This window comes from Periplaneta americana, chromosome 3, assembly GCF_040183065.1.
Source record: "Periplaneta americana isolate PAMFEO1 chromosome 3, P.americana_PAMFEO1_priV1, whole genome shotgun sequence".
In the NCBI taxonomy this organism is placed as follows: domain Eukaryota; kingdom Metazoa; phylum Arthropoda; class Insecta; order Blattodea; family Blattidae; genus Periplaneta; species Periplaneta americana.
The window spans coordinates 98,104,349-98,127,206 of NC_091119.1; the positions used below are offsets into that span (position 1 = coordinate 98,104,349).

The following is a 22,858-nucleotide window of genomic DNA, read 5'->3' on the forward strand; positions in this document are numbered from 1 at the left end:
AGTGAAAAAACATCTCAACAAATGTGAAGTGAAAGAGAGAGAAATTGGAAGTGTAATTAAGTGAATTAAATATTTCAGTGTTTTTCAATGTTATGGGTTGGGAGTAATACCAGGGGTGCTATAACTGTAGGAGTATTATGGGAATAAATATGTGGAAAGAGGTAATAAAAATAGGAAATTTAGGAGTGAAGTGAAGAGAAAGAGATAAATATGTAAATAAAAATAGAGAAAGAGAAATGTAAAAATTAATTCAGGAGAAAATAGCTGGAAGAGAATTATTAAGATTAGGTAGATTTGAGAGTGGAGAAGAAAATGAATGAAAAAATGTGAATTATTAAGGAAAGGAATATGCAATATTTAATATGAAAGCGAGAAATGGGAGGGAGACAAATAGAAGAGGACAAATAGGGAAGGATATATAGCAATTCAATGAAAACAGAAGAATAGGAAGTAATCAAGAAATACTTGGCAAATTAATATATTAATAGAAAAGAGTGATATGTATTAAAGGGATGGTGGATCAAAAAGCAGAAATATGATGGTCCACCATAACTGTGAATTGTAAAGTTGGCTGACAAATATATCATATCATATATGCTTCACCCCAGTACAATTACTGAAGTTAGATAAAGCCTGTATGCTTAGGCCTGTAACTTTCGCTATTATTCTCAATTCTGTTAACTTCTATTTAAAATATGTAGTTTTCATTAATCACATGATGTTAGTAGTGATTAATTTAAGTCTGATCTCAGCACTACTCACATTCTCATCATAACAATTTCCTCTTTCTTAAAATATTCTGTAAGTTAGTCTGTTTACTAAATCCAGTAAGAGGTAGTGCCTATTCAGGTGACAGTTTCTAGTTACAGGTAATAGTCCTATTGTCAAATATAATTTATTCTGTTTAAAGTTTGCAGTATTTTTTTCCTATTTGTCGAAGTACTTTTAAGAAACATCTTTGCATTCTTTTGTTTACTACTGTATGTAGTCGTAAAATGCCTGTCATACAGTCTCTGACGACTCCTGTGACATATTGAAATGAGATTTCACAAGAAGATATGAATTCCGTGACAATTGTTCATATCTTCTTTTTGTCAATAGTTTTGTAAGTGTAACATTCATGTATTGCAGATAACAACTTCGCTGATGGAACCTCCTGGGTTGAAGAATCACACACTTATGCTAGCAGACACAGAAAGTGAGAAGACCAAGTGGGTGGTTGCGCTCAGTGAACTACACAGAATACTCAAACGCAATAATCTGCCCAACAGGACGGTTAGTGCCACCAACTTCAACTACATAAAATTTTGCTACTTTTATAACCGTTTGCCATACTTTTTATTTCTTCACTGAGAAAATACGGTAATTGTAAAAATATAATTTGTAGACGTCAATAAAAATACACTTTAAAGTTCTCTAAACACATTTTGACCATGCTCTTTCCAACTAGAGAATAGAGTAAACATAAACAGAACCATAAATACAGCATCATGATTAAAAATTAACGCATGTGACATGAAAATTAAATGGTACTTACATGACTAACAATCCATTAATATCTTTAATATTATAGTCTTTTGCTCACTTTGTAGTGGTTTTCCTCTTTCAAGTTTTAGAACACCAGATGGAGCTCCTTGGTCCAAACACTTGACGACTGTTCCTCCTCTTATATATCTAATCCAGGAATTGTTCCTACCAACCATGACTGTCTGGCAGAACATCTACTCTGAATTGGAATGCTTACCTCTCTCTTTTGTGTGTTCTGCAATTAATGAACCCATGAACTCAGAACATTTAGGAAGATGTAGAATCCTACAAAAATAAGATATGCCTCAAAAATACTGGAGTGCAAGAGGACTAATGGCTTCTTTGCCAAACGTCTAGGCATTTGAACAACAACTAAGCTTAGAAAAGCAATATTATTTTAAACTGATAAAAAAAGCGTCAGCTTTCAAGTTTTATGCTGTAACTTTTCCGCAACATTTCATTAGGGTCGTATTTTTATATGTATGTAGCAATGGACTATTTACTTGGCGGAAAATGCTGTGGAAACAAAGAATTAAGTATGATGTAGTCAAAAGTCACATGGTTTTGTTTACAGTTACTTTATTCTGTAGTTGGAAGCAGGATACTAGTGTTGCTTTGATGCTTGTGTGAGAGTCTGTGATGGAGTGTTACAGTCACAATAATTCATACAGAAGTTAACATAAGTTCTTGAAACCCAGTATAGAACAGCTCCAAACTGATGGTACTTGCTTGCACGAGACAAGTAAACTGACAAGAAGGGACAGTTAGGGATAGGGTTAGTCCTCTTTTCCTAACAGAAGACAGTCAGAAAGAAATGGGGTGGGGTGAGAGTGTTGTAAAGTTATGACAGAAAACACTTCCCTAAATCTGCCGTATAATTAAAAATTGTATGATTTATTTAGTTTCATGCGTGTAGCATTAATGAAATGAAATAAATAATAAAAGAGCCAATAATTATGAGAATTATAAAATCATATTAGTATAATATAATACCACAGTCTAGTACTTGCAGTCACGAAGCTTGAGGTGATTTTTTGCATTTCTCGCGATGCGATGCTCCAAGCGGTTAGCAACTGAGAATACTAGGAACAATAGACTGTGCAGTAGTAACGATCCTAGTGGCTAGCAACTAAGTTCAGCTGTCATTGACGTATTGAGCTTGGTGATTGTATGTACTAGACTGTGATAATACTGAAAAGCTAACTAACCACTGATGTAGCTCAGTCGGATAAAGTTTTTGGCTGCCAATCCAGAGTTGCGCTTGGGCTGATCACCTGGTTGGGTTTTTTCCGAGGTTTTCCAAACTGTTAGACGAATGTCAGGTAATCTATGGCAAATTTTCGACCTCATCTCGTCAAATACCATCTCGCTGTCACCAATCCCACCAGTGTAGTTGATACAGCGTCGTTAAATAACCAACTAAAAAAAAAAAAACTAATATTTTGTGATCGGCTAGTAACAGTTCGAGAACCAACTTCATACTAACCCATACACTTCCATTCTACCCCAAAAAGTAGGACTGTCCCTAAGGAAGACGGAAATAGATTTGAGTGGATGGCACCATTTCAGAGCTGCATTATACTTCAGGTGTATTGAACTATCTAGATGTGATTAATTTTTCATGATGTCTGGTCAATTCTAAACACTATTCTATTGAACAACCTATTATTTGTAGGTATGAAATAGTTCTCTCTTGAAATACTGAAAATCTTCCAGTTCATTGCAGTATCATCTGGAACAGTTCGAATTTTGCACATGTAGGCAAATTCAGTGGGCTGCATCTCTTCTAAGTAAAGATTAATTTCAACATATGTGCAGTATATATAGGAACCTCAAAGACTGGCGCACAAGTTATTGTATTATATACCAATAAAGAAAAGGAAAATTGGATCTCCAAGAAAACACTAGGCCACTGCCATGAAGCCTAATCCATGAAGTGGATGATGATGATGATGATGATGATTATTATTATTATTATTATTATTATTATTATTATTATTATTATTATTATTTTATTCTATTCTTCATGTGAAATATGAGTAGATCCAGAGAGCTACATATTTTTCAAAATCACTTTAATTTGTGATTGTGATAATTATAATGGTAATGGCATCATTGTTTTACGAAGTTACTATTTAACAATAAACTAACATTATCTTGCTCTGCTTAAGGTTTGGGTAATTTCTGTTACTAAAAAATGTGCCAGTCTGCAACTTCAATACTAATGCAGTGAAATTCTTCTGATTCAGAATGTGAGAATGAAATTATTATGCAGACATTTATAGAATTTTAAAAACACACTTTTTCTTAAAGTAACTATTTTAGAGAAGATTCTGATCTCATGAGCACGATAATTAGCCTACATCTGTACAGTGGTTTCGATTTCTGCTTTACATAAAGCCTACTTAAGATAAATTGAAGAACCCAGTTAGCTCTCTGTCAGCAGAGCAACAGATCATAGACTGCAAGAGTCTGGGTTCAAGCCTGGTTGGAGACAGGATTTTTCATCTCAGTGTACTTCCAAAACAGTTCTGGGATGAGGCTTTGCCCGAAGTGAATGGCAACTGAAACATGACTCCTCCTCTGCCAAAATTCAAAAAGAGATGAGAACTCTACTCCCTTCTCGCTCCTAAACTTCTGTGTACTTCATTGGTGCATACAAATACCTTTACCTTTGCTTAATACATTCAGAGTATTCATTATTATGTAGTAATGCACATTTATTTATATATACAAACATTTTGAGCATCATACTCTTACCCATGCTAAATATACATAGAGCTTTCATTTCAAAACTTCCCAGTCTAAATAACAAGGAATACAATATATTATTGTGATCACTTTCACGTGTTAATATTGAATTAAGTTTATAAATACCTAGTTGACTAGTTTCGGCTTGGGAACTATCTTCAGAACTGCTGAAGTCCTTGCATCTTCCAGTGTCTTTACCCCTGATGGAGGTGCATTTGTGTTGTGTAGTGTGAAGTCAAATAGTGTATGTGTTCTGAAATTGAGTTGTGTGTTGAGGATTTGTTGTGGGTGTGTTTTTGTATATCTGTATATTTCGTATTGTTCTAGTGTTTAGTTTCTGGTTTATATCTATGTGTGTGTGTCCTATGCACAGCTCATTTCAAAACTTTCCATTTTAAATAGCTATATGTGTATATATTAATTATGATTATTGTGTAGGTGTTCAGAGCAAAGGAGTTGCTGGACAACACATTGGCACTGATCAAGAATGCCATGTCAGGGGCCATTGTAGATCCCGATCGCCTAGTCATTGGAACTGAAGAAGGGTTGTTCTGCCTAGATCTGGATCGCAGTGGTAAGTGAGCAACATGGAGTTAATTAGAATTCTCAGTTTACTTCTTTCTACTTACATAGGCTACTTGTAAAATGGATAATACTCGTGTGTGCTGTTCAGAAATCATTCAAACATAATTTTTATCCATAAGAAATTAATACATTGTATTGTCTCTGGAACAAATTAACATAGAAATGCAGAACGTTAGTTCATGTGATTGATGTCTTACATATAGATTGTATGATTTTCAAGCACAGAGCAGGAAAAACTTGTGAACTGAACAGTAAATCTTGTGGCAAGTACATGATAAGGCATTTCCCCCCCCCCCCCCACGTGTCAGTATAAGAATGTAGATATTATCTGATTGAATTTAAAAGTATATGTAAGTTTTAAAAGCTAATGAAGCTTTCAATACCTAAATTTTATTGACTTGGATAATAATTAATTAAACTGACTTAGCATTAGTTCACATCATAGTGCATGACGAATTGCAGAATTCAGTTACTTGTTAAAATAATATTCTGTTTTAATTTCTATTGAATATGAACAAAGAAAAAAAAAGTTTAAAAAGATAGAAATATATTCAGTCACACACTTGAGCTATCCCCGAATTTCAAAATTATGTAGTCTATTATTTCATTTAACACTACTTAATGTGTTGATTTAGACATACTGCTATTACTCATTGACTCTCCAGACTTTAAAGATCCTTGGCCTCTCATTAATTTATACATTCTGCCATTTTATTATTTTCTTTGTGTATAAAACTATAACCGCGACTAAAATTTCATTTGAATAGTCATGCTACACACTTTCAGAATCACAGTGCATTGCGCAGCACAGTTTTTGATTCGATGCATTTTTAATTTAAAAGTACCCACAGACAGCTTTTACAAATATAATCTCTAAATGAAATTAACTGTAATTTTATCAGTTCTGTGTTTTTATAAGTATACTTGAACACAAGTTGTTTGTCTCTTTGTTGATATATAGTGCTTCTCTGACTCTTACACAGCTATGAGGCCTCCAAATTATAATGGTACAGAAAAAGATATCAGGGATGGACAACATTAAGATATATGGATCGTATGCAGGGAGTAGAGGAAGGCAGAAAGATCGGAAAAATTGGAGAATGCAGGGTTTGCAGTTAAAGATCTGCCCTTGGACTGGAAACTGCCAATAAAATAAAATAAATTAAATTGATCACTATGACATCCACACTCGAATTTTATGTGCATGTTATTTTGATTTAGATGAAAATTGGAATTTGCAGTGTATAATCATAGATAGGTGATGCATAGTATGATCTTTTTAGTAAATACCATGACTCAGAAGTGGTTAATTAAAATGCAGTTCTTCTTTATGGGACATTTCATGTGAAATCGGACAGCACAAAACTTTACAACTGTGTAATTTATTGAAGAAAAAAAAAAAACATGTGCAGAGGGGTAGGAGATACTTTATTGTGTGAAGTCTGTTCTTGTTTAAGTCAATTAGTTTTCTGTTTTAATGTGTTAAATTTCAAAGGGCATAAACGTGAAACGACTTATGATAGACATTTCAACAAAATTTCGTATTATAGCTGAGAGTACGATTTGCATAATTATGCATGCACCATATTTTATATTAATATTTAACAGGGACATAAGTAGATAGAATATATCGATATTTGATCGACTTCCCCATGGAAAACAGTTAGATAAAAATATTAACTGATTCCTCTCTCTCTGATGAAATTGTCTCAATTTTAATTTTAGTGTAGCATAAAGAAGTGCTCCTGTAAAAAGATAATTTTGTTAAATTGTATTAGCTATGCCCAAGTCCCGAGTCAGGTTGTGGTGCATGCTAATGGACTTAAATGAGAGCAGACTTCACACAATAAAAGTATCTTTTACCCCTTTATACACATATTTTTTTTCGAGGAATTACACAGTTGTAAGGTTTTTTACTGTCCAATTTCACATGGAATGACTCTTATGCAATCGGGAAAATAATAGAATTTAGTAATTTTAACCCAAAATTGGTTTTTGTTTATAAAATTCTGTGAAACCATGTAATATCATTATTCGTGAAAATTGGCCCACTGGGAGCTGACTTGGTTCACACAGACAGACAGATATGACAAAATACTTTTTACATGTATTATATATGTGTGTGTATACATCTACATGAACATGCCTCCTAATTGTTGTGTGGCAGAGATAGCCCGCGTGGGTGAGGGCAAGAAAGTGTATCAGCTCGAGTATGTTGTGGAGGAGCAACTGCTGGTAGTGCTGTCAGGCAAGCAGCGACACGTGCGCCTGATTCCCGTGCGGGCACTGGATGGCGACGATGTCGAATGGATAAAGGTTGCTGAGACCAAGGGCTGCATCACATTTGCGACTGGCATAATGAGACGCTCCCCGCAGCTTGGTTACTGTCTGTGTGTGGCCATCAAGAGACAGAACACATCTCAGGTTATCATTTATGAAGTGACACGCACCAAGACACGTCACAAACGCTTGCGTGAGGTGATGCTGCCCACACAGGCTCAGACACTCAACATCCTGAGTGAGGGTCGGCTATGTGTTGGTTACCAGTCTGGCTTCAGCATCTACAGCATCATGGGCGACCAGCACCCTCTCTGTAAGTGAAAATGCTGATCATGATATTCCTCTCCATTCTGTCTTTTTCCATCCCCTTTTTCCCTCTGTTTCTCCTTTTTAAAAATATTTTTGGATTATCAATTTAGGAAGGTGCATTTACTTGTAAAACTTTATGTCATATAGCAAGTAGCTTTTTATCTAGGACAGAAGTCTGAATTTGTAAATACAACAAAACTTCTTTTATACACTTCTCATTTACAATTTTGCACACTTACACTTCTTTTTATTAAGTTCCGGCATAATTTCTATATTTTCCACGTTAATTGATTTCGGTTATACATTTTCTGTTTATACATTTTTTTTACACCTATACGATCGTATTTTAAACCCATGCAGATACAAAATGTTATTTATATGTTGTATATTAATTTTGTTCGAAATTAAGCTTGCCGTGAAAATATAATAACACGAAAATACTCGACATGTTCATTGTTACTGCCCACTTTAAAATTCATGGAAATTTGAAGCTGCATATGCTTGCCTCCAACAATCTTGTGTCCTTCAATGAAATTGTGAACTATTCTGTAACACACCACGATGCAACTGAACAAATTTTCCACCACTGTGGAGTAATGGTTAGAATACCTGAATGTGAAACAAGCAGGCCCGGGTTCGAATCCTGGTTGGTACAAGTTATGTAGTTGAGGTTTTTTCGGGGGTTTTCCCTCATCCAATTAAGAGCAAATGTTAGTTAACTTTTGGCGCCAGACCTCAGACACATTTTGCTGGCATTATCACCTTCATCCCAGTCAGACACTAGATAACCACAGCAGTTGATAAAGCATCGTAAAAAACCGGTTAAAAATTGAACAAATTACTGAAGAATTATCACAATTTGAGGATATTTTTTATTCCTTAACAGCAAGCATTTCAAAATAACTTATTCGCTTGCAAAATGAAAATGTGTTATTAAATGAAGGTCACACAGGAAGAACAAAGTAAATAAGTGTCGTAAAATTTTCTGGATTGGAGTCAGTTTTGGCTCTAAGCAGCTAAGATTTTCTATAAATAATTTTATATTTTTCAAGAATATGTGTTACAAATTTTAGTACTATATTATAGACTTAAAGATGGCTTAATTGTGAAGTTATAAATTTCTTTTCGTTAGTTGTTCCTCCCATATACTGTATTTACCCGCGTAATAGAAGCACTTTTTTTTTTTTTTTTTTTTTTTTAATTTTTATAACAAAAAACTAGGGTGTGTCCTTTATGCGAGGAAAAAATTTTAGTAAAAAAAAACACGTATTATAGGTACACCAGCTCGAATGCTGAAATAATCGATAGAATACGTAACAATATATGGGTCCTGACTAATTTATACATCGATTATATCACACTTAAGACAATCGATAGTTAGCAGCAGTTGTATAAACAGATGACAACTTGTAACAATGAATACAGCGACAATAAGACAAGACACTTTATTATTATTATTATTATTATTATTATTATTATTATTATTATTAACACTAGCCTTACCTCATTCACTGTCAGGTGCAGCATCACTGCTATCATTTGTCACAGATTCACATTCCTCCTCATTTTCGTCCTATAAAAGATCATCTTCTGTTACATCGATTGCGTTTGATATGCCAGTCTTCAAGAAACTTTTTTTTAACTATTTCTGGCATTATCATGTTCCACGCCTGTGTTATCCAGTCACATATCACTTCGATTGTTGGTCACAGAATAAATATGGGAAATGCCTGTTATTATTCGGTTGAGAAGCTTTTGTCATCCAGTCTGCTCTCAAAAAGTTGAAAGTTAGAATTTATAAAACAATTATATTACCGGTTGTTCTGTATGGTTGTGAAATTTGGACTCTCACTTTGAGAGAGAAACAGAGGCTAAAGGTATTCGAGAATAAGGTGCTTAGGAAAATATTTGGGACTAAGAGGGATGAAATTACAAGAGAATGGAGAAAGTTACACAACGCAGAACTGCACGCATTGTATTCTTCACCTGACATAATTAGGAACATTAAATCCAGACGTGTGAGATGGGCATGGCATGTAGCACATATGGGTGAATCCAGAAATAAATATAGAGTGTTAGTTGGGAGGCCGGAGGAAAAAAGATCTTTGGGGAGACCGAGAAGTAGATGCGAGGATAATATAAAAATGGATTTGAGGGAGGTGGGATGTATGGTAGAGACTGGATTAATCTTGCTCAGATAGGGACCAATGGTGGGCTTATGTGAGGGCGGCAGTGAACCTCCGGGTTCCTTAAAAAGCATAAGTAAGTAAGTCAGAGTTCAAAAACGTCCCGAAGGCATTTGTATCTATTTCTGGATATTCAGAAACACAGAATTGCAAACGACAGGAGTTTAGTGTAAAGTTTTGGAAAGCCAATCTGTCCTTGTTTATCAGAAATAAAGAATTACCTACCATTTGACACAAATTTTCTTAATTATTACACTATAAGGAACTATGAACAATTTGCTTGTTGCAGCGCTGGTGCACCCTGACAACCAGCTTCTGGGCTTCCTTGCATATAGTGCAGTGGACGCCATGCGTGCAATAGAGCTGTCACGGGGGGAATTCCTGCTGGTGTTCCAGACATTGGGCGTGTATGTTGATGCTCAAGGCAGGAAGTCACGTGATCGTGAGATCATGTATCCTGCAATCCCCCAGGCAGTCAGTAAGTCAGTGTGCTATTATTAAGGTTCCATGTACAGGTGTTCCAATCTTGGTACTTGGTGAGACTGATGCTGCACTTACGGCACGATGCCTGGTACTTGGGCGATCAACTGTTCTTTAACATTCTGAGGTTCAGGTTGACTTTAAAATATGAAGTACAGTGTGGAACAGCATGTGTTATTAGCAAATACTTTTGCTAAGTATGGATCATATTGTGGTTGTAGATATAAATTTATGAGAACATTTTCTGGTGTAAACGTCCCAAAGAAGTCAATGATAAAGACATGTAAAAGATGAATTTAAATACTATTATAATAGTATAGTATTATATTAGTATATAGTATAATATAGTATTATAATAGTATTTAAATTCATTAATATGTCACATCAACGGACGTATATACGTCACCAAACATCGTAAGATGAAGATTACATGTAAAAGAGTTTTCTACTATGCTATGGTTCGGTGTTGGATAAGAAAGCAAATCGGAGAAGGGTTGTTTTAACACGAAAAATTAATTAAATTGAATTATCATTAGAAAAGAAGTCCAAGGAATTCTCTCGGTTATCTACGTGGATCCACACATACAACAACAAGATTTATGAAATTTCGATTGAACAATATTGCAGTGGTTCGGAGACTGACTAGTCCTTATAGCAACATTGAAATTAAATTTTAAAATTGGTTCCTGTAGTCTGTACAGATCAGGATTGTGAATCCATAATTGATATTTGTTACTGACGAAGTGTAGCTACATTTGTCAGCATAAGTATGTTTCCAGAACAGTTATTAATAGAATTCGGACGCACCTCATGAATTACATGACCACTCATTACGTGACATTTATAATGTTCTTCATAATCTTACGCAAGAAGAACAAGGTAAAAATGTTTAACAATTTACTGAAATGTTGTAAAGTTCGTCTACAAGCAGATGGGCAACATTTCCAACATTTTTTGTAGTTTAAGGTAAGATTAAAACTGTTTCGTAATCTTATAGTTTAAATTGAAGAGTAGTCTCAGTTTATATATTTCAGAATGAAAGCAGGACCTTTATGACAAGTAAAGGACTAGCGGCAATAGGCTGGCAAACAACCAGTATGTATTCGAGACTCTCGAGATTTGGAAACATTGTAGAAGACAACATACATATATGTAATACAGCTGAAATATTAGAGAAAGAATTTCTATACTTGCATTTGATTTTTGATTACAGTCTTAGAAAAAAGTTTTGTCCTACGGATACTTTATAAGTTCCAGAAAGGAGGCAGTGTTCATGATCGGACATACAACGAAACAAAACTAATTTTATTACCTCAACTAGTCCTCCTTTCTGGGACGTATAAAGTACCTGTGCGACAAAACTTTTTTCTAACACTGTACATTTCTCATTGAAGGCCTCCAACAAAGAAGTAAGAAATGTGTGTTTTAGTAACAATTTATTCTTTCTAAGTAAGATGCGTTTGGGTGTGATGTGCAGGTTTCTGTGATGGTCACTTACTAGTCTACAGTGAGACGCATGTGGATGTGTTCAACTGTGCCTCAGGCGAGTGGGTCCAGACAATAAACGTAAAGAGAGCGAAGCCTCTGAACAATACAGGCACCTTAAGCATGTGCGTCATTAATGACATGCCACATATCATCTACCTTAGCAACGTCCACCAGCGTAAGTACAGCTCATGAGCATGACATACCCAGTGCCTGCTTCGTGCCCTTTCTCAGCAAGGCCTGCTTTCTTGTTGCAGGGGAGTTGATCAACGTGACGCAATGTGATGGGTCTGGTCGTCCAATGCCTCGACCTCGACGCAGGTTCTCTCTCAGGGAAGGCCACAGAGCTGCCAGAGCGTGAGTACACTTGAAACTCTAGTTTTTGGAATGTGTTCTCTTCAGACTTTCCATTACTGTAAATATGTCTGAAAGTCATGGCATTTCATCAGACAAGGAAGAAAGAACTTACTCATAGAGGCAGTTACAGCCAATCAGTCAATTGGAAAAGGAATTTGTAACAACCTCAAAGAGGAGGTATTATCTGATGAAAAAATTAGATCCAATCATAGAAACGTCGTGACACATTTACAAAAAAGGAAACTGTCTGGAAAACTTCTGGATTATTACAAACCTTCATTGGTTTCTCTTTTTAACACCCTGCTTCCTTCCTTCCTTCCTTCCTTCCTTCCTTCCTTCCTTCCTTCCTTCCTTCCTTACTGGTTGTACAGTCCTATAAGAACTTTGACCTCCTTTAATACAATGACCTATTCTGTTCTATCCAAAGCCATCTGTCACCTTCTTTTAATATTCATCTGTCTTGGATCTTATTCGACCTTGTCCAACCACCTTAACTTTTGTCTTCCAACCTTTCTCCTTCTTTCAGGTTTCACTTCCAAAACTTTTCGAACTGTTCTTTGTTGATTCATTCTTAATACATGTCCGGCCTTTCCAATCTCTCTCTTCTTCTAACATCCCTACTAAATCTGGATTCTTATATAAATCTCGTAATTCCTGATTAATTCCAATTCTCCATATTTCTTGCCCTTGTACTTGTCCATATACTTTCTTTAGTATCTTTCTCTTACTTACTTACAAATGGTTTTTAGAGAATCCAGAGGTTCATTGCCGCCCGCCATAGGTCACTATCCTGAGTGAGATTAGTTCAGTCTATACCATCATATCCCACCTCCCTCAAATCCATTTTTATTTTATCTTCCCATCTACGTCTCGGTGTCCCCAAAGTCTTTTTCCCTCAGGTCTTCCAACTAACACTCTATACACACTTCTGGATTCACCCATTTGTGCTACATGTCCTGCCCATCTCAGATGTCTGGATTTAATGTTCCTAATTATGTTAGGTGAAGAATAAATATAATGCGTGCAGTTCTGTGTTGTGTAACTTTCTTCTTTCTTTTGTAACTTCATCCCTCTTAGCCCCAACAATTTTCCTAAGCACCTCATTCTCGAACATGCTTAGCCTCTGTTCCTCTCTCAAAGTGAGTCCAAGTTTCACAGCCATACAGAACAATTGGTAATATAACTGTTTTATAAATTCTAACTTTCAATTTTTTGAAACAGACTAGATGACAAAAGCTTCTCAACTGAATAATAACAGGCATTTCCCATATTTATTCTGCGTTTAATTTCCTCCCAAGTATCATTTATATTTGTTACTGTTTCTCCAAGATATTTTAATTTTTTCCACCTCTTCAAAGGATAAATTTGTAATTTTTATATTTCCATTTCGTACTATGTTCTGAGCACGAGATATAATCATATACTTTGTCTTTTCGGGATTTATTTCCAAACATATCTCTTAGTTTCCTCGTCTTGTAATTTCGGAATATTGAATCTCCTAATATTAAATTGTTGTTCTTCTCGCTTGTCTACTGATAGTTTTTCTCTTAATTCTCCAATTACCAAATAGTGGTCAGAATTACAGTCTGCCCCCTAAAGGTTCGAATTTCATACTATACTAGTATGTCTTTGTTTATTTATCAAGATGTGATCTAGTTGGTTGTGTGTCAATCCATATGGAGAAGTCTAAGTATGTTTATGTGTATCATTATGGGGGAATGTTGTACTTTTGACAAATTTTTTGATGTGGCAAAGTTGAGTAACCTAACTCCATTATCATTACTGGTTACATGTAGGCTTTCTTTTCCAATAGTTGGTTTAAAATATCCTGTCATACTTCAGCATTGAAATCCCACAATAAAATTTTCATGTGATCAAAAGTGTGTTACTTTGTTTATAGAAGCTATAAAAAGTGTGTTACATTCCTTATAGAAGTATCCTTTATATACTCGTCTTTCTCTTCTGTACATTTATAATTACGATATCGCACCATCTATCCTAAAGTACTAAGGCCCAATTGTATAAAACTCTCTGACTAAAGATCAACTTTGATCGAAGATCGAAAAGTGAACCGAGTTCAGACACTTCTTCTATTGTATAAAACTTTTCTGCGATCAAATTACCTTGGTTCAAACGCAATCTAAGTTCACGTGAAAAGGATTTGGCAACATCGCATAAACAGGTGAAATAAGTGATGCGCGGACCATGTTATACAGGTTTGTTCAGTGTTGCCAATCTAGCGACTTTAACTCTTTTTCAACAACAATTTCTTTTAACTTTTATATTGCTTAAATAGGGATTTAGTGACCTTTTTAGCACCCCATAGTGACAAAATTTAATCTTCCTTTGTTGATAATGAGAAATCTAGCGACTTTACAACTACTTTTTGGCGACTTTCCGTATTACACTCTGTTGGAGACACTGGTTTTTTGTGCAGTGTAAATAATGGCGCACAATAAGAAGAAGGTTGACTGTTCTCCAAGTTGTTATCATGTTATGGTGTTTGATACTGCTAAACATAATAAAGCTTTATAAAAAGACAATTTTCGTTTAGTAATACAGTTAATTGAACATTTATGAATGTATCTATCATATCCATTGGTTGTTATAAACATAATATAATTATAGGTTATGTTATTTGATACTGCTGAACACGATAGAGCCTTATAAAATATAAGAATGTTTGTGTATTAAGGCAAGAAATTGAAAGAAATATATATAAATGTACCTAACATATCTATTAATATTAATAATAATGGATATTTTATTTGCACAATCTGTCACTCGTATATTTCAAACAGAAAAGAAATAACTGAACTTGGATCATATAACTTAATCGGAGAAATTTCTTCAGTCAAAGTTGACTTTAGTTTAAGACAAATTAATCTCTGATTAGACTTTATACAACACAAAATTCCAAGTTCAGCTAGAACGAGGATCAATTTAACCTCTGATCTAAGATTAAATGGTTTATACAATCGGCTCTAAATGTGATAACCTGTTACTGATAAATTCTATCTTTTTTACTGCTGATTTTATTCGTTTATAAATAAAGAATCTGTTCCTAATTGGTGATTATTGTTTCCTTCCACATAGCATAACAAGTAATCTCCTATTTGTGATATGCCATTCCCATCTAACCTATCCTCCTGTACTCTCACAAAATCTATTCTACATCTAGCTAGTTCTTTTGCTACTAATGTTACCCTTCCTGTTCTATGAAGACTCGTGACATTCCAAGTACCAAATCTCATAACCTTATTCCTTTGCTGTGGTTGTGCCATAGAAACAGTCCATTCTGAGGCTTATGTTGAGATTTCGTAACAAGCTGTTAGTATCTTTTTCTCCCAAACATAATTATTTGTTTCAGTATTGTTTTATATATCTTAATTTTAATTATCCTACTCATGGTTCTAGAATTAAAAATATGTTTCAGTGATTAAAAACGTTAATTTGCCATAGCAATCCTTGTCCTACTCTTCACTTAAGTCCATATTTACTCTCTGTTTACATGTCGTTGAGAACTGTTCTTAGCTGAATTCATAAATGTATGCAATACATATTCTTCCAACCATCCACTATCTGTCATGTCTGTGTGCCTATCTTGGGTGACAACTACAAAACATGTTTAATTTTATGAATGCTTGGATCAACAGTAGTGAAGAACTGCACTAACAGTGACTCTTGGCATTGGAAAAGTTCCGAGAACAATGTCACTAGTAATATGATAAATGTGCACAAATACATTAATTCATTTGCCACCACGGTGGTCTAGTGGCTAGAGCTCTGAACTTATAATCCTGTGAACCTGGGTTCGATCCCCAGTGTACCACCTGATTCATAACTTGTGTTGGACAAGTCAATGGTCCAGGTAACACAGGGATTTTCCCTGGGAACTGCGGTTCCCCTGTGGCATCCCAACAAGTCTCCATCTTATTTCATCATGGATGTATTATAGATCAGCCTCCTATCGCACACCCTGGGCAATGACTCTGTCAGTAAATTGGTTTACACAACTGGCTTCATATGGGTGAATGACGAGCAGTACCGCCATTAATTAAAAAAAAATCGTTTACTTACATTAGAAATAATTCTCATTCCAGACAGAATAGTCTGCACATTGTCTTCGTTCATTAGTACTGTAATAAAGAAATTTATCGTCAATCCTGCTGTTTGTGTATGAAAACATGCGAATGAATTTTCTTGCATGAAATTTAAAGTAGGTCATCTGACTACAATGTTTGAATGTGTTTGTACCAATCATGAACTTTATGGTTAATGATGTTGCCAAAAATACTTAATTACTAGAAATAAAATAAGTAGGCCCTAAGTTTTTGTGCAGAGTTCTACAGAATGATTGCTAACCACAAATTTAAGAAGAAATACTTGATATATTGAGAATACTTTGGCAAGAAATTGATTTAGTGATTAATATGCTTATCATTGGATAAAATACTTGGTGAGTTTGAAGCTAGTCATTGGAGATGAGTCTTTAAGAATAATAAAAGTTCTTCAGTAGGAAAGAAACCAGAGACCCTGTATCATACGTTTACAGAACAATCGGACCCTTTTGCTAAATAAAAATTCTTCAGATAAAATTACCAACTATATCCACATTTCACCATTCGTGGGCAAATGTCCCTGTAGATTTTGTGAGATTGCAGCCGTCTTTAATGCTTGGATCAGGTAAACAAATAAACTGATTCCGAATTCTGTTGCAAATTTCTCAAGATTGCTATAGGATTTTTAAAGCTTGTGGAAAGAAATGAAACTCTAACAATATTAAGTTTCCAATGTTAAAGATGTAGGTAGAGTCACTGAGAAAAAATGGTCAGGAATTACTCGTTTCTAAATCTAACCAGTTTTAAGTTCTTGCCTAACAATTGCAGTGCATCTAGAGCTGAAAAGCATATAGATTCAACAGTGAGAGTAGAAGATATTAAGTCCTTTCAGTTCTGTAGATAGTTTGTTAAGCAAGTATATGCCTGGACATTGGCATGTAATGTAAAATAATAGAGTGTTATTCATTATAAGGCTTGTTACACCAACTTGAAGAAAGAATGTTTATTTAATAACTTTGTAAACAACCACGTCTCATTTGTTATACACATTTTATGTTGATGCAGTTCTTTATGCATTCTGTAAAGTCTCAGCACTGAGATGAAATATATCTTATCACTTGCAGAACTGATCGAAGGTCTAAGATGATTTCTGCGCCGACCAACTTTAACCACATAAGTCACATGGGTCCTGGAGATGGTATTCAGATCCAGCGCTTGTTAGATCTTCCCACAACTGTGGAGACTGCAGATCAAGGCATGGCGACCCCCACTGCACAGCAACTGCAGGGCAGCCAGCAGAGGGTGAGTGTTGACTACTACCGACTATCGAAATACAGATGTATAAATAATTCAAGAGGTTTTAAGGCACACAGACTTAATTTTATTTCTTTTCATTCAAATGTCTTATCCATTATCTTATATTATAGCATAGCACATTTTCCAAACTTGTATTTTAAATTGTTACAAAAACATTACGAACCATTTCATTGTAGTGTTCATTTTGGATATTATCCCATAAATATTCAGAATAATATTATTGCAAAAAGCTATCCATGTTAATGATTGTTTCAACATTAGTGCTTGCTTGTTGCAGTTATTCCACCCAACCAAGATGGCGCATCCTCCACCACGACACCCATCTCACTCAGAACAACGTCGCATGTCCGGTCACATGCAGCGTGCCTCGCAGGGTTATTCAGGGCATAATGGTATGCAACCAAACAACTCAATGATAGTGTTACATAATATTAATGCTGATTTTATTGACCAATGAAGAGAGTGTCCAGTCAAATTTCTAGTGAGTGACATTTCATTAAAAATCAATTTCTTTCTTAGCACTACAGCCCAGACTAAAATTCGGGAACTCTCACAATTTCCTTCCATTCTTGTTTATTCTGTGCAATGTAATTATAAATATAGATTTTTGAATGATAATTTTTTCAAGAAATTAAAATTAATATCACGACTATGCAAAATTAAAGAAATGTTTATGACAAATATGACTGCCATTCAGAATGATACCACTTCCCTGTTAAGAGTACTGTATTAGCTTTATAACATCTTTATATACCTTAGTCTTCCGTGTTATGCCTCAGTACTTAAAACTTGTAACATAACTTTGAGCTGGCAGACACTATTGATAATTCTTTTACAATAAAAGTTCTCTCTACTGTTATAATCAATCAATCAATCTTCCAACTGTTTGCTGACAACATAAAGTCCACTATAGTCCATTGTAGTCTATTCAGTTGTTCTACTGTTATAATAATTATGTAATATCCAAGTAGATCTTCTTTCTTTAGTATGATATTAAATTGTAGGCCTACTAATGAAAGAACTGTGCCAAAAAGTACAGAGCCTTCAGACGTTCATCCATGACTGTGCAGCTGCACATTGCAGCTAGAAGCACGCTGTTTACCAGCAGAGTCGGATATTCATAGCCCCTTATGTCAAGCACATAGATTGCTTATGCAAATTGTTATAGAAGATGTTGGAAATGATGTTCTTGTGCTGCCACACATCTCTCACACCTTTAAGAAAATTTGCATTAACATACATCAGTTTTTCTGAAATTGCTGCAATTTCCTTTCTTATATTGTCTTCAAGTTCTTCTAATGTATGCATGTTATTCCGATACAACTTATTTTTTTAAATCTCCCCATAAATAGAAATCGCATATGGTAAGATCTGGGAATAACGCTGACCGCACTATTGATGACTCTATCTTAAAAAATTTCTGCAATTAATGCTAATCACTAGGAGGCAGATGTTGATGACCTAAAAATCGACTTAAAATAATCATTAAAATACTCTTAAACTAGTGGAAAAATGACATAAAATTAAAAGAAAATGACATTTAAATATTATTCAAAATACTCGCACCACACCTTTTTAAATTTAGTCACCTTGTTTCAATGACTGCCCTGCAAATCTCAGAGAGAGGAGGCAACTTCCTGGAATTTGGCTAAGATAAAGGAGAAAAGCATGCAAAAAATGAAGGTTTTAAGGGAAAACTATAGATTTTAATGAGGGGTTACAATGTGTTTCAATCAGTGGTGGTCCATGTCAGTGCCTTCATTTTCCATCTCCTCCTCCGGTTTTTCACTTTTGTTACCAGATCTTCCAGATGGGAGAGTGTGAATGAGAAAACAAATTGTGGGTGCAGCTTGCATTCTTGCAATCTTCGTGTTAAAAATACTGTCCCTTCCCTTCCATGGGGACACAATGTCCTGTTCAGGACACGATGAAAGTTTCTCCCCTTCCAAACATAAATTCTAAAGACACCCTCATACCGACAAAAGAACAGTAGCGCTCAAAGCCCTCACTTAAACTAAGCTGTTGTCAAGCATTTTATATTACTTCCATTATGTGAGGTGAAGCCTTCAGTGAAATGAGGGATGGTCTTTACAGTTTGTTTCGAACTATAAAACTCGAACTTCACTGTTATTCACTTATTCAGCAGGTAATTACTACTGACCTAATTGCTTAGGAATAGATTTAACAGACCTATCGGTAAAGAAGAAAGTAAAATACGTTCCAAATGATCTAAAAGTTCTTCAAAATATAAAAAATGACCAAAAATGTCGAAAAAAATATATAAAAATGACCTATTAGTTCAAAAACGTCGAATAATGCAAAAAATGCAATATAAGAAATTAATTTGTTCACGTTGATATTAACATAGAAAGGATTTCTATATTAATAGGCATCGTCCTAATGTGAAAAATAAGATGACTTTTCAACAACATCCGCCCTCTATTAATGAGAGATCAGCTGTATGTGCTCTAGCAGAGTTTTGTTAAAAAAATGCCTGTGTACAGACCCAGAAACAAAATTTGAGCCACTTGAATTTTTCAAGTTCCAGTTATTGTTGTTGTTGTTTTCTAATGCCAGACGTTTGACAATAAAGTCATTTGACCTCTTGCACTCCAATATTTTTCAAAGATATTATCATGGTCAGCCACTGAAGCACAGATTTTGAGGTGTTCCGAATCCATTTCTTGGTTTGAGTTGCACAATGGGCAGTTAGGGGACTGGTATATTCCAATTCTATGCAGGTGTTTGGCCAAACAATCATGGCCTGTTGCCAATCTAATATTAACATACTGCACATATTCATTAAACTGAGTTTTCTGAGTCTGTATATTCAGTGTCAGATAATTCTTCTAAGAATGATGTGATTATGTAATCCCTGTACCTCTGCATATTCACGGTATTTCCAATAAATATAAGCCCTGTAATTCTGTAAGCATTTGCTGCGCACCATACACCAATTTTTTGGTCATGCAATGGCATTTCGTGTACAAGATCAGGGTTTTCTGCACATCAGTATTTATTGTTTTGTGATGCTACATGACCATGTAAATAAAAACCTGCTTCATCCATGAAAAAATTTAATGTGCATCAACAGAGCCATTATTAACATCATCCAACACCTAACTGCAGAAATTCACTTTACTCACATTATCAAATGGCTGCAATTTCTGGACAAATAAAATGGTACATGGCTGTTTTTAGTAGACACATTAATTTTGAGATCTTACAGTCGATATTCATGTAATACTGTATGTGATTTCTATTTATGGAGGAACTTAAAAAAAAAAAATTAATTAATTAAATTGTATCGGAATAACCCACATATGTTGGAAGAAATGGAAGACAATATAAGAAGGGAAATTGCAGCATTTTCAGAAGAAGAACTAATGCAGGTTAATGCAAATTTTCTGAAAAAGTGTGAGAAATATGTGACAATACACCATAATTTTCAACATCATCTATGACAAAGATAGGTGTAATTGTAATTTCCATGAGCAATCTATGTGCTTAACTTAAGGGGCTATAAAAATCTGATTTTACCAGCAAACAGTGTGCTTCCAGCTGTCATGTGTGATGTATACTCATGAGTGAACATCTATTTGAAACCTCTGTACCTTTACTCATTGCAGTGTACCCATTAATGTTAAGATTCCTATTCCTGCTCTTTCATATTTCTAGGAACATAAATTTGATTGTGAAATTTTTTTTAATATTCGAAGTTTTATTAGATTATTGTAAAGATTTCTTTACAAATTATTAAAAATAAATTAAATTTGTTGTACATTAGAGTAGAGTAGGGTAAGAATGTGCATCGGGTAAGACTGCACACTGTATTTTTATGGTGCTTATCAGTCACAGTTGCTGCTCTTCACTGTGTTACTCAAATTTCTGAAAAATCTCTTTGCATACTTACCGACTCCAAGGGGGCTATATTTAATATAATTAAATATGTACCAAACCTATATGTACATAGAATTATTCCAATTCAGAAACAACTAAATAAACTAAAAGAACTCCAAAAGGAAATAACATTTCAATGGATACCTAGTCATTGTAGTATACCTGGAAACGAGAAAGTTGTTAATATTGCAAAACGGGCAACATATTTGCAGCCAAGACCTCTTCAAGTGATATCTCTATCCAGTGCTTTTGCTTCAGTAAAGTCTCGTTTTACAAACCTATGGATCAACAATTGGCTCTCTTCTGACAAAGGAAAAATTTTACAGTCTGTTCAAAAGAAACCAAATGACCTGGAAATGTACAAAAACTTACCCAGACATGTTCAAACATTTTTAACAAGAGCCAGAACAGGTCACATTGTCACTCAATTGTACCTACACCGATTTCACATTTCTGATAATCCTACTTGTCTGTGGTGTAATAATCATGATGAAGATCTGGAACACATTCTTCTATACTGTCCATCCATAAATCACAAAAGAAGTAAATTAAAATCTTCAGTACCAGTTGCAGAAGACACAGCCCTGCAGTATATATTGACTACACCCCAACTCTGGCTACTAACAACAGGCATCTATAATGAACAGCGATCAAAATACCCCTAATTTCTCGTGAAAAACAACAACTGAATAGACTACAGTGGATTATAGTGGACTTCATGTTGTCAGCAAACAGCTGGATACATTAAGAAGATTGATTGATCAGTCACAGTTGGTACCACTGCCCCAACATCATGTCGTCAAAGATGGAAGCTAGCCATGTATGAGAGTGAAAAAATCTTTGAAGTTATTTGTGTTGAAAAGCATAAGTGGGAAGAATTTTAAGATTTTCGTTATTTATTATGTTTAAAGTTTTTGTAGAATTTCTTCATTGTAAGTATGGATAATGTTGCGCTGTTCATTCGTAAAGGGAGCTGTTTTAATGCTGAGTCCATCTGTATATTCATTTACATGTCTTAGTGTAATGGCTCAACAACATCGCGTGCTTTCTTTTAGGATGCACCAGAGAGTAAGACTGCAGACATGCGCAGTCTTGCCCCACAAAAGTGGTTTGCTTGCATCTAATGTGCTCTTCCTACAGTGGCTTCAGCATTCCCAAGGGAATGTACACATTTGTACTTTAGTTGATGCTCGACAGTCACACAACACATATGCAGAAGAAATCACATTCACATGTTGTCCCTGCAGCCACACAGTAGCCACAAAGCTCAACCACATGACAGATCTTTTTTGGATCTCTGAAGTAATTTTATTCATCCGAGTGTGATAAACAGATGTTTAATCACCCAGATCACCCAATTACAATTTATCAAGTGGCTTCTATTTTTATCAAAGTATATACAAAGGCAGCTCCAGTTGGAAATGCCATGACAGATGTGTCAGCAGAAACTCCAGGTGACCAGCCTCCAACAAGTGGAGTGAACAATGCTGGAACATCCAATAACAATGCACAGGAACAATCCAGTATACCACAGGTTTCAGATGAAACTCCATATGATCAGAATTCAGCAAGTGGAGTTATTGACACTAGGTCATAAGTAGGCTTCGAGACTTGGGACCA

At 35.0% G+C, this 22,858-nt stretch overlaps 1 protein-coding gene across 4 annotated transcripts in view; it reads left to right on the plus strand.

The window, feature by feature from the left end:
* Positions 1-22,858, plus strand: part of gek (serine/threonine-protein kinase gek) — a 136,996-nt gene that overhangs the window by 92,140 nt on the left and 21,998 nt on the right. For all 4 annotated transcript variants that reach the window (XM_069821078.1, XM_069821077.1, XM_069821075.1 and 1 more), the window contains exons 21-28: positions 1,132-1,275; positions 4,717-4,852; positions 7,031-7,456; positions 9,928-10,116; positions 11,596-11,781; positions 11,861-11,960; positions 17,146-17,323; positions 17,616-17,730. In XM_069821078.1, coding sequence (XP_069677179.1) covers positions 1,132-1,275; positions 4,717-4,852; positions 7,031-7,456; positions 9,928-10,116; positions 11,596-11,781; positions 11,861-11,960; positions 17,146-17,323; positions 17,616-17,730 — 1,474 coding nt within the window. The remainder of the gene's footprint in view (positions 1-1,131; positions 1,276-4,716; positions 4,853-7,030; positions 7,457-9,927; positions 10,117-11,595; positions 11,782-11,860; positions 11,961-17,145; positions 17,324-17,615; positions 17,731-22,858) is intronic.